General features: G+C 39.3%; 1 protein-coding gene across 1 annotated transcript; it reads left to right on the forward strand.

Moving 5' to 3' along the window:
- Positions 1-353: 353 nt before the first annotated feature.
- On the forward strand, positions 354-13,213 carry LAPTM4A (lysosomal protein transmembrane 4 alpha; the record flags this gene model as incomplete). Its single annotated transcript, XM_081997445.1, has 7 exons — positions 354-452; positions 7,419-7,539; positions 9,608-9,684; positions 9,793-9,915; positions 11,075-11,170; positions 12,528-12,626; positions 13,139-13,213. 7 exons carry the CDS (start codon positions 354-356, stop codon positions 13,211-13,213), a joined length of 690 nt encoding a protein of 229 aa, XP_081853571.1.
- Between the last annotated feature and the right edge of the window lie 1,131 nt (positions 13,214-14,344).

Raw genomic sequence — 14,344 nt, forward strand, 5'->3', positions numbered from 1 at the left:
CAGGCTGGTTCCAACATGGCGGACAGACGGGACGACGCCCACCACAAGGCCGGCGGGCACTGGACCTCGCCTCAGGTAAACCCCGCCCCGCCACCCCGCCGCCACAGGTGAACGACAGGGCGTTGCGCCCAGCGGTGTTGCGATTGGTCAGTGGCGCCGCCAATCGCCTGTTGCCGCGGCAACGCGTATGCCCTCCCTCAGGCACACGCCCACGCCCCCGCTGTCGGTGTCTGATTGGCCAGAGCGGTGGTGACGTGCTGGCGGGGGTTTTACGGCCCTCAGCTGGAGGAGAAGTGGCTGGAGAGGGCGAGCGGCGGGCCTGGAGGTGGGAGGTCGGTGTCGCTGCTGCCACCATGACGTTCAAACGGGGCCGGGACCGCTTCTACAGTACTCGCTGTTGCGGCTGCTGCCATGTGCGGACTGGCACCATTATCCTGGGCACCTGGTACATGGTGAGAGACTGGCGCGGGGGGCAGCCGGTACCGCTGAGGGGGCGGTGATTTGCCTTGCGCGCAGCGCGCATGCGTGGGATGCTCGGCCGTTGCCCGGCCTGGGAGCGGTGGGCGCGGAGTGGGCAGCGCGCATGCGCCGCGGGTGGGCCCGGGAGGGGGCTCTGAGGGCGGCCGTGGTGGCGGGTACGGCTGGGCACCCCCTCGCCTCGCCTGCGGGGCTGCTCCCCTTCGGGAGTCAGCTGTCGTCGTACCAGTTGTCGTCGCGATTGTCCCCTGTGCCGCTCCGTGTGGGGGAAGCTGCATGAGTTCTCTGCAGTTACCCGTTGTGGTTCGAGTCCCTCTTCCTTCCCGGGGTCCACTTCAGGCTTGCTTCCCTTGCTGTGGTTAGAAAATAAAATGACAGGAAAGTTCAGGGCATTTTAACCTGGTTTTCCGAGGGATTCTGTTACTATTGCCATTCCTTTTCTTAGACTGGAGGTGTAGGGTCTTTCATGTTTCAAACAGTACTGAATGTGTCCTTGTTAAGATGGGAGATACTGACATTTGGGGAGACTGGAATTTGGGGTGTGTTGAGAATAGGATGATGAGATGATGCTCCCCTGAGTAGCCTGTAACCTCTAGGAGGAAGATGTGGGTCTTCAAAATGACCATGGCTTCTGCTTATTGAACAGTTCTGCGGAAAGGGAAGTTCCCGGTTATCAGTACTCTCTGTTCTTAACACAGTGGCTGAGGAGCGATGAAAGCAGGTTTAGTTGCCAAAACACTTCTGGTTTTCTGACTGGTGGGTGTCTTTTTCTCTGAGAGGGAGCTGTGGTGGTGAAGCAGAAATATTAAAGATAGTTTTGAACTAGAGTAAAGTAGAAATGTGAAAACAGTACCAGCAAGTTAAGGCCTTCCCTTAGTCCCTCTAAAGGGGAACCGAGTTACTCTTGATTGAAGTAATTTCCTTTTCTTTCTTTCCTCTTACTCTCGCGGGCAGTAAAAATGTGAAGATAGTTTAAAAATGTTGCATCATAGCTTCTTCTCTTTTCCTGAAGCTGTAACCAAAGCCTGTATTTTCCTTCACCCTTCCCCAGATTGTGAAAATAGAGAATGGTGAATTTTTATGCCTTGATGTGTAAGGAGCCATGCGCAGAAACTGCTTTTACAGGCATGGGCATTTAAGTTTGGAGAGCTTATGGTTTATCTTCAGCAAGTATGGGGAGATCCTTTTTTTTTTTTTTTTCTTAGCTCAGTCCATCCATTGACAAAAAAAAAGTACAGACAAACAATAAAGTGGCGGGAGAGAGGAATGGAAGAAAAAGCAAGGTAGGGAGATGGGAAGTTTAACAAAACTCTAAGAGGTTGTTTGTTTTTTTTTTTAAGAAATTGGAAAAAATATCTTGGTGTTGATTTCAAGTTCTACTATTCATGTGAAATAGAAAAATAAAGTCAATTGCAGTATTGAATATCGGACTTGTTTTGGAAACCTGCAAAACTTCCAGAAGTTTACCCTATGCTGATGGAAGATCAAGAATATGCTTCTGGTACCTCCAGTAAAAGCATAAATTGTTAACAGTAAGGAGACACTCATCCTGGTCATAAAGTGAATGCATCTTACTGCCTTCCTCACTTTCGTTTCCCATTCGCAGGAGTATCAAGAAACCGAGGAACTTGGGGGTGTGGGCAGGGATGTGCTTTCCCTGACCACAGACCTGGTAGCACTTCAGCTTCTACCTCTCTTGCCGTGCTTCTCTTTCATCTTGTTGCACTGATGCAGCGTCTCTTCCTCCTTTCTGAATCTGTGCAAATATATGTAGTGCTTCTGGACGGTGAAAAGTATGTCGGGTGCTGATGAGGCTGATGGCTTCAGAGGTGGAGTGGTGTCTGAGGCATAGTGTCCCTTTGATCTCGTGGAACTGCAACAGATTCCAGCTGCTAGAGGGAAAAGTGTAGTTGAATTCAGGGCAGCAGGGTACACATGAAGTATTTCACAGCTGCATTTTTCTATAAACTGTATCAAACGCTCGTTATATGCATTGAAGATTTTTTTTTATCCAGTTCTTCCCAGCTGTCAGCCGAGGAAAAAGTGATAACTCTCTTTAAGTCTGACAACTGTTACGTGTTTGAGCTGAAATAAGGTCATACCATGAAGTCTTAGGCAGTCTTGCCTAATGCTTTAAATCAAAATTTCAACTGTAATTCATATCTTTCTGAAGGTAAAGTACAATTTGGACAGAGAGAATTAAACTTATCTTTCTGCTGACAAACTTAAATAAATTAAATGGCCTAGGGTATGTCACATTGTTTAGACATGTTGTTAATTAATGTACCACTTAAATATACCGCTAACTTCAGTCTTTCAGACACTAGCTTGTGGTAAGTATTTCTAAATCACTTTAATCTCTGCTTGTAAGTTACAGTGAGACAAATAGTAATAACTTTCTTGGTGGGGTGGGGGTTTTTTTGTTGTTTTGGTTTTGTTTTTTTGCAAGGGAGGTAGCTTTTTAGTGGGGGAGAATGCTTGGTTCAACAATAGCTTTGTGTTACTGAAAATCTTGGTCAGCCTGTATTTACTGGATAGACTGCGTTCTCCTGCTGCGCAGTCCTGAAGGAATTTGATACGAAACATAAAATGGAGTCTCTAGCAACCTACTCCAGATGTTTTAGTAAGATAAGAGTTTTGGCTATTTAATACATGTGTGTTATTCTTATGTAACCATTTCTTTAGGTATTTTCCTATTCCTTGCCTATTTGTATACTCTTAAATCTTGCATGTATTTAACTTGCCTCCTCACTAGCACACTTACAGCACTGTCATTGTGTAATTCTGTGAGCCTACAGAGAAAAAGGACATTATCTTCTAAAATGTCTGCTGTTGATGCTGTGTGATCAAACTGCGTCTTTTAAGCATGCTTCAGTCCATATGCTGCTACTGTTTCTGATAAATAGATAACACTGTATTTGCAAAAAGATGAGTTAAGAAAACTTCTAGCAGACTTGTACTTGAGTTCCAGGACGGATATAGTTTGGTTTACTCTGCAACACCCACTACTGTTGTGTGTAGGAAGGAAAAAGAAACCTCCTATTCCTAGCTCCATAATTGTAAATGTGTGGCTTTGAAGTTTGTTTCTTCCTGTAAACTTTCTTATTGGGCACAGTGCTTTCCAGAAACTGGAAGCGTGAACACTGCACTGGCAAAAATCAGATCAGAGTTCAATAAACAGTCTAAAAGTAAGAGGATTGTTTTGAAGGGAGTGGCTATTTCATTCTGGCAGCAAACTTCAGCAATGGAGTCAAAATGCAATTGCTACTGGTTAGCAGGAGGGTGAGGATGATCTCTGGAAGTAGTTTGTTCACTGAACAACATTTCGAGAATGAAAGGAATGTGACTGATCTCAATCTAATATTGACAGTGCTAGAAGCTCTGAAGTACCCTATTTAAAATTTTTTTTTCAGTTTTTATTATTTCAGTATAATTAAAAAACAAAACAAAAGCCCCATCTTGGTTTGTTTCTTCAGGAACATGTATAAGGAAAAGTACTGAGGAGGATGAGAGAGTGTAGTAATGCAAGGCAATTTCGTGCTTCTTTTCCACTTATAAAAGGAAATAAGCAAATGATAAGTAGGAATTCTTGCTGATGTCTAAGACTCTTATGTCCAAGTTACTCAGAGTGCTTGGGGAAACCGAGACTTCATGTTCAGGCCTCCAGCACTCACATGATTAGGCATTAAATGTATACCATGGAGAAAAAAACGCACTAATTGAAAAGCTAATGCTTGCTATGGTCCCACAGTCTTTTGAGTTCTAATTATATAGGGAGCTAATGTTTCTGTTATCAGTTTGTAATAAATGCTGACTTTCTACTTTAATACCAGCTATTGCATTTGTTAAATTTTTATATAAGCTACATCAAAATTGTGTTAAGCTCAGTTATACCAATTATAAAATATGATTCTTAAACACGTACAAAACTAAATTAATTTTTTCATGTTAACGGAAGCACCTTTTGAATAGGAAACTGAGCATGCATTTTGTAATTTATTTATTTTCTTATTGTTCTTTGACTTCCTAACAGAAAAGACTAGGATGGGGACTGCTGGGATTTCTGAGGTGTTACCTCAGAATGGTGCCCTATGCACGAGTGCTGGCTTGTCAGGATTGCTGTATTTTTATTTCTTTTTTGTGAGGGGCTGGTGGTGGTTTTAATCTTCGGACTACACAGGCTTACCTGTGCTATGTTTTTTTCTGATAACTTCTCCATGTAGAACATTTGTCAACATATATTTATTTGCAGTGAGTATATTCTTTCAAGCTCTGATGATGCCTTACAATCCAAACCGTACCCTTGCTGCCAGTCACATTGATTATCGAGTTGAAACAAACGTTGTGGTCTTGCTGTTACCAAGCTTCTGCAAAAGAATGGTAGTAGTTAAAATTCAGGCTCTGGCTTTGTGCTCAAAAGGGCTAATTTGGAGTTGCTGGTAACTCTCAGTTGAAATCTGTATGTTGAATATGATTAATTGCTCAGTGCTGTGATATGGTTCACAAATAGCAGTAATGGAGTACTGGAAACCCTGAGGTGTTAATTGGCAGAGGTTTGGGCTTGCTGTTTGTTTTTTTTTAAGTTAGTATTTTTATTATTGTCTCACTGATCCTAATAGGTTGGATTTTGAATGACTGTTCAATTTCCTGTTTTCCTCCACACCATTTCAGGTTAAGAAAATAAAGCTTTAATATTTTGAGCTGTGCTCAGCAACTAGTAAAATTATTAAGAACTGAAATAAAAATAAATAAAGTGAAAATAAAAAGTGACATACATAGGATCACAGTCTCACAATTCCAAGGCATTCAAGTTCTTGAGTACTTCTATATTAATTCAAGTGCTGCTTGCTCTTTATCTTGAGGCAGATAGCCTATCATGGCAGTTAAATTCAGCATTGAAGTAATACTGTCTTTTGTCCTGAACTTTATCACTATGACTGTGTATAAACAATAAATGATTTAGCTATAATTGAATATGTTTCTTTATGTTTTATGAAGTAGAAATCAATGTTTCAATGGCCAGAGATCTGAACTTTGACATAGGCTTTTTAAAACAAGTACAGAGCAGGAAGTTATTTTCCAAAGTATAGGCTGATACCCCTGGCTTGCTCACAGAGAGGAGGAAATAGAAGGCTTAAACACATTGACAACAGAAAGCCAGAGCAGAGAAGGATAAAACCAGAGTGGTGAGAGAATAATAGTATTGCATACATTTGAACAATGGTGAAGAAAATAAAAGGTTTAGACAAATGGCAGACGAGCGACCTGACAGTTTGCCCTGTAGGAAGTGTCTTGCAAGGGGGGAAAATGTGCTCATTTCAAGGCTAAAGATATTGGTGGCTAAACTTAGTTCTTTACTGCCAGCTGTACTAGTTATTGTATTTTACATTCCAAGGCATAAAATGGAGGATGCAAGTGGCTGAAAGTAGCAGGAATTTCTAATAAGTTTGTATAATACACGATGGCATTTCTACAAAAAAATTTGCTTTAATTTCACTAAAGGGTTCTTTTTAGCAGAAAGTGTAAGCAAGCTTATCACCATGGTATCTCTAAACCCCCCCAAAAAAACAAACAAAACAAAAAAAACCAACCCCCAAAAACTAAAACAAAATATCAAAACCCTTTAAAAAAAGAAAAGCGCTTGTGGGAACTGTGAGTCTTAAAAGCTAAAACTCTTTTTCAATGTTCAAAAGCTTTTTTTTCCTTTTTGCATACTTCAGTAACTGCATAGACTTGCCACTATTACTATCATTGACTTCTGGAATCAGGCCAGTAAAAGAAGAAATATCTGGCAAATATTCATAAGTTGTGAGAAACTGAAAACCAGTTTGGTTTCTTCTTTTGAGGTTAATTATAAAAAAAATCCTGCTGGTGGTGGTGACGGTACTGAACACCAATTGAAAATGACTGCAGCTTGAAAACACCATCATGATGATTTTTTTTTTCGTTATGCAGTGTTTTTCTTTGGCATGTCTCTCCAGACATTAGTAACAGAAACTATGCCCCTGTAAATCTTGAACAGGTTATAAATGCTGTGAAGGCAATTTTGCAGAGGCTTAAGCCACTTTTGACTCTTTGAGCTCTTACTGTTACTGAAATAATTTCTGGTATGTACCAAATGGGGAAACAGAAGTAGTCTTCAATGGCTAAGTGAGGACTGGTAAGCACGTAGCTAGTGCTGAATGTTTACAGATTTTGGGGTTCAGTCTTTGTATGTGATTTCTTAGCTTTATCTGTGTAGCCTTTCTGATAAGGACTGATGAGGTTTCAATAAATGATCAAGGAAGGGGAGAGTGTCAGTTCTTCCCTGCTTTTATTAAAACTGCAACACGGGAGAAACCAAGAAGCAGGCTACGTTTGAGGATTAGAGCTGTAGTGGAAGTTCTCCATCCTACTCAATATTTACGGTGTGATGCTTGCCCATCCCCTTGTACTGCTTGCCTTGCAGCACTGTTTGAAAGAGTAGGTGCAGTACCTTATTTGTGCATTAAATTAACTCTGCTTTTCAGTTTGTAGAAAGCAGAAACTCTTTGCAGATGTTCCTCATTGTGTTCATTGTTGTACCTTTTCCTTCCTTGCCTCTTTTAAGTGTTTCTAGTTTTTTGGTTCAAATCTCTGCATTCATCATGCAGCATCAGTTTAACTATGTCACTTGAATCTTTACAAACCCTATCCATCCTTTTAAACTGCAGATTTTAGTTGTGATTTGTTAAAACTGGCAAGTGTCTAGTGCTCTTCTGTTTTTTGGGGTTTTTTTTGGTAGTGGTTTAACTAAATCAGCTTGAAATTTAATCATAAGTTGGGTTTGGTTTTTTTCTTCTTCCACATATTGGCAAACAAAGAGTTTATTTCTAACTGAAATAAAAGATTTATTAGTATGTCCTTAAAGATCATAGCTGTTGCAGTGTAAATAACCTTTAGATAACTGTGGTCTTTCTCAGGTGGTGAACTTGCTCATGGGCATCTTGTTGACAGTAGAAGTGACTCATCCAAATATAGTGCCAACTGTTGATATCCAGTATGAAGTCATTGGAAATTACTATGCTTCTGAGAGAATGGCTGGTAAGTGTATAACTCTGCTGTTTGATCAGAAAATAAAGCATGCAGTATCATGGTGTATTTGCCATACACTAGTGCATAATATATGCATACAGCTTTTAAATATGGTTATCTTGTTTTCTGAATTTCTAATTATTCTGGGATTGAGGTCTTCTACAGGAATAAAAAAACTTATATGGAATATTATTTTTATTTCATATTACGTCTAAGCATCTGAAACTATAAGATTTTGAAAGATTTCTTGGCCTTTTAATGCTCTGAGTATTAAAGTATGTGTGGAACATCTCTAATTGACTTTTTCCATAAACATTTACTATCCCTGCTGTGTCAGTAAAACCAAAAGCAGAAAAGTGGGGTTTTTTAAAGGTTGGGTTTTTTTTAATTTTTGGTGATCCTCATGAACTTAAGGAAAGAGCTTACAGCTATTTTGTAGGAGTTTTTAAGAGGAAAATTGTACCATTTTTCTAAGACTGGTGGAAAAAATGGGATACCAACTACTTTGGTTTCACTCAAGTATTTATCTAAAAAGTTTGGTATGGAGAAGAAACAGAAGAGAAAGCATCATGAGAAAACAGCCTTCTCTTTAAACTGGAGAGATATGGATTTGATGGATGGACTGTTGGATGGATAAGGAATTGGTTGGATCATTGCATCCAGAGAGTAATAGTACAGCAGAAATCTGAGTTTTGAGAGTTAATGTTTACAGTCTTCATAATAGTTGTTCATGACCTCACTTGAGGATCTGTCAGTTCTGATCTGTGACTGTAACTCACACTTGTTAGTAATGAGAGTAGGAACAAGGACCAAATACTTCATAAAGCCAAGATATTTAAGTTAAATTAGAGGAGATAGCTTTAAAATGTTGTATGTCTTGTAACAAATATTGGTGTACTTGGTAGCCTTATATAAGCTTACTTATATGACCAGGAGATGTTTCTGAAGGTGTTTTCTCTGCTGTTTAGTGTAAAATGGCTATTGCATGCTTTTGACTTAAAGATTCTTGTTTCCCATGTTGGAATATGGGCTAGAGGATTTTGTGTGCATGAAGGGATATTACAATTTTGATTGTGCATGTGGATATTATAACAAATCCTCAGAAGAAAACCACACTGGTTATTGCTGAGTACTTAGGGCTCTCTGATCAACATAATGCGTTTCAGATGTGCGAGGACCTTCTTGATGCCATCAGTGTATGTAGATCTTACTGTCTTGTAGTGAATTGGGTAGGTAGGTGCTTCTACAGTGTATCTTTTCAAATCAGTTGCAGCCTAGAAAGATATGATTCTTAGATCATCTGTTTCAAGCATGAGAACCACAACAGTCTGGCTTCAGTATTGCTAAAAACATGAGCTTACCACATATATAGACTCTCAGACTGGTTTCTTTCTCTGTATTTAAAAATGTAGACTGTGCTTGCTGTAGGAGAAGGAGTGTAATCTAACTTATGGAAAGCAGCTGTGCTTCTGTCATCAGTAACTGTGATGTGCAAGGAGAATCTTTATCATTCAGTTTCCATGAATGTCCTGGATTCTGCTGCTGTTTGGCTTCTGTTCAGCTGCCTTTCCTTGAAAATAACGGGATACCTTCCACACAGTGATTTCCTGGTTTCCTCAGCGTTACTGAAGGAGCAGTGCTGCTCCCACTGCCAATGACCGAATTGCATAATCAAGCCATTTTAAAGTGTAAGGGTTGATACTGTGCTAGCTTCACTTAAAATTCTTTCCAGTTGTAAAGTTAATCACTCACATACTTTTAGCACTGACATACACTGCAATAATCAGCATCATTATGTTTCATTACTATCAAACTATGTCAGGCTTCTAATGGGTGTGTCTGAGCTTTATTCAGGCTTTTGATTAAGGCAGAGGGATTTTTCCAAACACCTGCTGATTTTCTTGAACCAGATCTCTCTTCCTTTAGGAGAGGTCTGAGTTGCTCAATTACGCTGCTGCACAGATGCAACAGTTGAGTGAGAACAGATCACAGTAATGGATAGAGCTTGCGTACCTGTCGGCTGCAGTGTGATAACTTCAGGAAATGACTGATGCTTATTGTTTTTCCTTTAATGCAGAAAATGCCTGTGTTCTATTTGCTATCTCCCTACTCATGTTCACAATCAGTGCAATGATGGTGTATGGTGCAATTGCTGTAAGTATATTTATAGTACATGGTTTTAAACTTGCTACTTCAATTTTTAATGAAATACCTTACAGGCTGCTGCTTTTTTCCTTTTTTTCTTTTTTTTTTTCTTCTTAGCATCGTGTAGGCTGGCTGATCCCGTTTTTCTGTTACCAACTCTTTGACTTTGTGCTCAGTTGTCTGGTTGCCATCAGTTCTCTAACCTACTTGCCCAGAATCAAGGATTACCTGGATCAGTTGGTAAGTGTTTGTTGAGCTCAAGTTGGTATTTTACACTTGAAATTAAACTTTGGTTTAATCGGATAAGTGACTGAGCTATAGTTACCTTCTTGTGCATACGAAAGAGGAATTCAGCCTGCAGGAGCCTTAGGGGATGATTACTAGGGTGGTTATGAGAATGAGAGCTTATCAGAGGTTGAAGGGCCAAAGGTGGTGTTGCTCCCTAAAAGGAAAGGCAGGGAGAGTAAAGAAAGAATTGTGATGGGAGTTCTTGGTTTAAGCTGCCTCTGCTACATTTGCACTCCAAACAAAGATGTTCTTAACCCTCTAAGTGATATGGTCTGTGGCAGGTTTGCTACTGCAGATGAAAAATGTGTTGACCCTTATTTGGTAGGTGGGCGGGCAGAAGGATATAGGTAAGGATTTGTATGATGTAGGATCCTACAGCCTTATGGGATGGAATCTGAGATTCAGAGGGTTCCTTTTTCCATCCTATATGGCTCTTCTTATTCTGCAACAATACCTTCTAAGGAAACAGTAATGGAGTTGTCATTAATACTACCTGTGTTTTAACTGCAAGAAGACTCAGTGGGTACAATACCCTGTCAGTTGATGGGGATCACAAACTCTTTCTGGCTGGTGTTTAGATCTGTTCAAGTAGTTGTTAAAAAAAAAAAAATTCTTTTAAAACAGAAAAAAAAAGTCTGAAATTTGCAGAAGCTGTTTGTTTTGCTCTTTTGAAATTTGGGGGCAACTTTTTTCCTTTCTGCTCCGCATACATGTACATTACTGGTTGGGCTGACAGCAGGTAACTAAGTCATTAAAGGGTTATCAAGTAGAGGACCATAAGTACAAATGCTGTATAAGTACAAAATTCGTATTAACATGAGACTGAAGGAAGTAACTAGGGATATAGACAGTACAAGGCTTCTGTATAGGTAGCCCTCTTCTGCAGTGACCTATTCTTGCAGGACAAAGGCAGGATAAATCCTGTGCTTTGTGAGAGGATAAAGAAGAAACTAGTGAGAAACAGAACTTTCTGTTGTTTCTGGGGGAGTAGTTTATGCAAGAGTTTGTTTCATTTGGTGTGAAGCTTGGATGTCCTGTCGTATTTGTGACTATGTAGTGTTGGTGCTTACCTCCTCCCTTTCTCTCTTACCAATTTTTTTTTTTTAACTAGCCGGATTTCCCTTACAAGGATGATCTCCTTGCCTTGGACTCCAGCTGTCTCTTGTTTATTGTTCTGGTGTTCTTTGCTTTATTTATCATTTTAAAGGTAAGTTAAAACTTAAGCATGAGTCTATACCATGAGTTACTATATTAAGATGTTACTTGTCTGAGTTAATTCTCAATGCTGAATGAAGAACTCTGCTGACTTCTTAATGCTGAGTTAAGAACTTCTTTGAGCAGAATTGTTAGGATGTTCAGTTACGGTAAGATTAAGTCTTATATTTTGTGTACTGGTGTCTTCAACTAACTTGTTTGTATGCAGTGGGTCATGTTTATGCAGCTCTGCCTTTCCTGAGTACGAATGCAACAGAGACTTAAAATACTGTCTTTTTGCATATGTGGAGATAAATTTAATATTTGTAATTAAGCTTGTAATGGAACAGTATTGAATTACCACATACAAGGTTTTTAAACAAAACTTCTAAAATCTCTCCCTGTGCCTAACAAACCAGGGTGCATGTTTTGGAGGGAAGATGATGGAAAGAAGAAATGCATAGGTTAATTCAGAGCTGCATCTTTCTTCCCACTGAAGGTTGATATTACTGGTTATTTTCTTTTTGATCATCTAAATACAGAGGCATTCATTTGAACTACAAAAACTTGTGCAGACAAAACTTATTAGAGAAATGAGTTGGTAATATACATTGGCCATGACAATATTCCTTTATTGCATTCAGATTGAATTTAAGGAAAAATGAAGTACTGAAAATGTACTTTACCTATTTTCTATACTTTTTCTGAGAGGAATGCCTGACTGGGGGAGTGGAAGCCTAATACAGTAGATAATATTTTTGTACTGATTGGGAAATTTGATACAATCATGTGCTAACTTGCCAATGAAAAATGGAGACAGTAATAATAAATCTAGTCCTCATCAGACCATGATAGTATGTCTTTCTACAGCAGTCAGTGTTGACTTAAAGTCCAGGCTACTTTGCCCTACCGTCTTCTCTTTGCCACCCCAGTTGTGTGTTAGTGCCCTCTCCTTCACACTGGTAGTTGGACAAGTGGTAATGCTAACCTGGGGGTTAATGGGATCGTGCTGTTGGCCTGTCCTCCTCCTCCTGGCAAGTTTGGACTGAGATCCACAGAAGCATAAGCCAGTTGGGGATTAATTTGATGAGCACTGCTGAGGCAGATAGAGAGATTAGTTGAATGGATCTCTGAATTCTTTTGCTAAAACCTGTGTGGTTCATACTCTCTGAGTCACTATGGTAGCAAAGCTAAATGGGGAACAATATAAATATGTGGCTAAGTCTGTAAAATAGCAACTATTCCTCAGATATGTATCGACTAAGTTGATTTATGCTTCTTTTTGTCATATGAGTGTAATCCAGCATCTGATTTCTGAATCAGCTAATGAATATGAGGTCTTTTAAAAAGAGAAATCTCTCTTCTTTCAGGCATATCTAATTAACTGTGTATGGAACTGCTATAAATATATCAGCAACAGAAATTTGCCTGAGATAGCTGTGTACCCTGCTTTTGAAGCTCCTCCACAGGTAAAACCACCTTTTGAGATAAAAGGAACCAGCATCGTTTAATTTTAAAGTAGAAAACCACCATAGCCATATATGTTTACAAGCTTTCTAAGCAAATAATGGAAAGATTAAAATAGTTAAAGCGGCTAATGTTATGGTGAGTTATTCTTAGTTACGTTCTTAGAGTGCATAAAATAGGAGGTTTTGTAGAGAGAAGTCTTGGAATGTTTTTCTTGTAGTAGAGTGAAGCTTTCTGATCGCACCAGTCAAAACCGTCCTTGCTGCTTTGCAAAATCAAGAGATAGTGGGTGGAATGAATGACCTAGGGTTAGGTTTAGCAGAGCAGTAAACCCCTGTTGCACTTGCTTTCACTTCCTCACTAGCTTACTAGAAACAGCAGTAAGTTCTTCTTAGAGGCTTTTGCATGCAACTGAGGATTAAGTTGCTGATGGGGCATGTATGTCTTAGTTCTGTTTTATTTTTTCATTACCTAAACCTTCTACATTAATCTCTTCAAAATGTCTTCTTTTTAGTATGTTCTGCCAACCTATGAAATGGCAGTGAAGATGCCTGAGAAGGAACCTCCACCTCCCTACATACCTGCCTGAAGCAATTTTTATGTTAATTAACATCTGTACCAGCTTCCTGGGGGTTTTGTCTTTTAATCTTGCAAAACTGCTTAAGTAATAGAAATATTCAGGGCTTTAGGAGCAAACTGTTCTGTTTAAAATGTTTGATACGAACTTACTAAGCAAAACACATCTGGGAGTGATTTTGTTTGCTTTAATTTTTGTTCTCCTTAATGCTCTTAAACATTTTATTGCCTTAGGGCCTTATACTGCAAGACCTTATGCACGTGACTAACTTGTGGCTTTTAATAATACCAATCGAGCCAATCTATGATTAAAGTTAGCTACAATTATAAGTGTCTGCAGGATCGTGCCCTTAATTTATATTAATTTTTTGTAAAGTAGTTCATAAAGACAATCTGATCGTGCAGCAAAATGACAGTTTGCCTTTACCCATTTTTTGGAGGAGGAGGGGGTCTGAATGTGGTATATACATGACTTTTTTTACTTTGCACTTTTCTCATATGTTATCTTACCCTTTATTGTGTTTTTTTGGTTATCCTATGTCTTGAAACATCCTGTTTTTCAGGAAGAAGCAAGGGTGGCACAGGACTTGTATTGCAATGTGCCGCAAATGTGAGAAAAATAAATACAAATGTGGAAGATGGTTGCATGCTTCTAATCTTATATGTATTTTTCTCTTTGTGATAAATGATACTTAAATAAATCTTTTACGAAATGTTTACCTGTTGCCTTGGTTGATATTGTTGGGTTTTTTTAAGTGGTTCAGTGTACTGCAGATTGTCCCACAGACATGCAGCTTGGTGACCAGTGGCTTCCTGCAGGTTGTTTAGTGGTTGATCTGTGTTCTGCAGCAAAAGCCCTCCTATGGGTGGAGAACATGGATTCCCACTAATGCATAAACTTGTACTGCAGCCTTCATAGTTAAAGTATGATGTTGTCTTCTACTTATCTAGTTGTTACTTATGTATAAGCTGGAAAAAGGGAACTGTACTGGAGGCTTCTAGCCCTCAGGGCAAATTTGATGTCTGATGAGCTCAGGCATTAAGAGCAGGACAGGCAGCCACTAGGACAACAATGTTATTTACATTGGAAAATGTCCAAAGTTGTTGGACATATGCCATAACTTAAGAAATGTTTTCTTCTAAA

The sequence above is a fragment of the Phaethon aethereus genome, assembly GCF_964289735.1.
Source record: "Phaethon aethereus genome assembly, chromosome: 3".
Lineage (NCBI taxonomy): Eukaryota > Metazoa > Chordata > Aves > Phaethontiformes > Phaethontidae > Phaethon > Phaethon aethereus.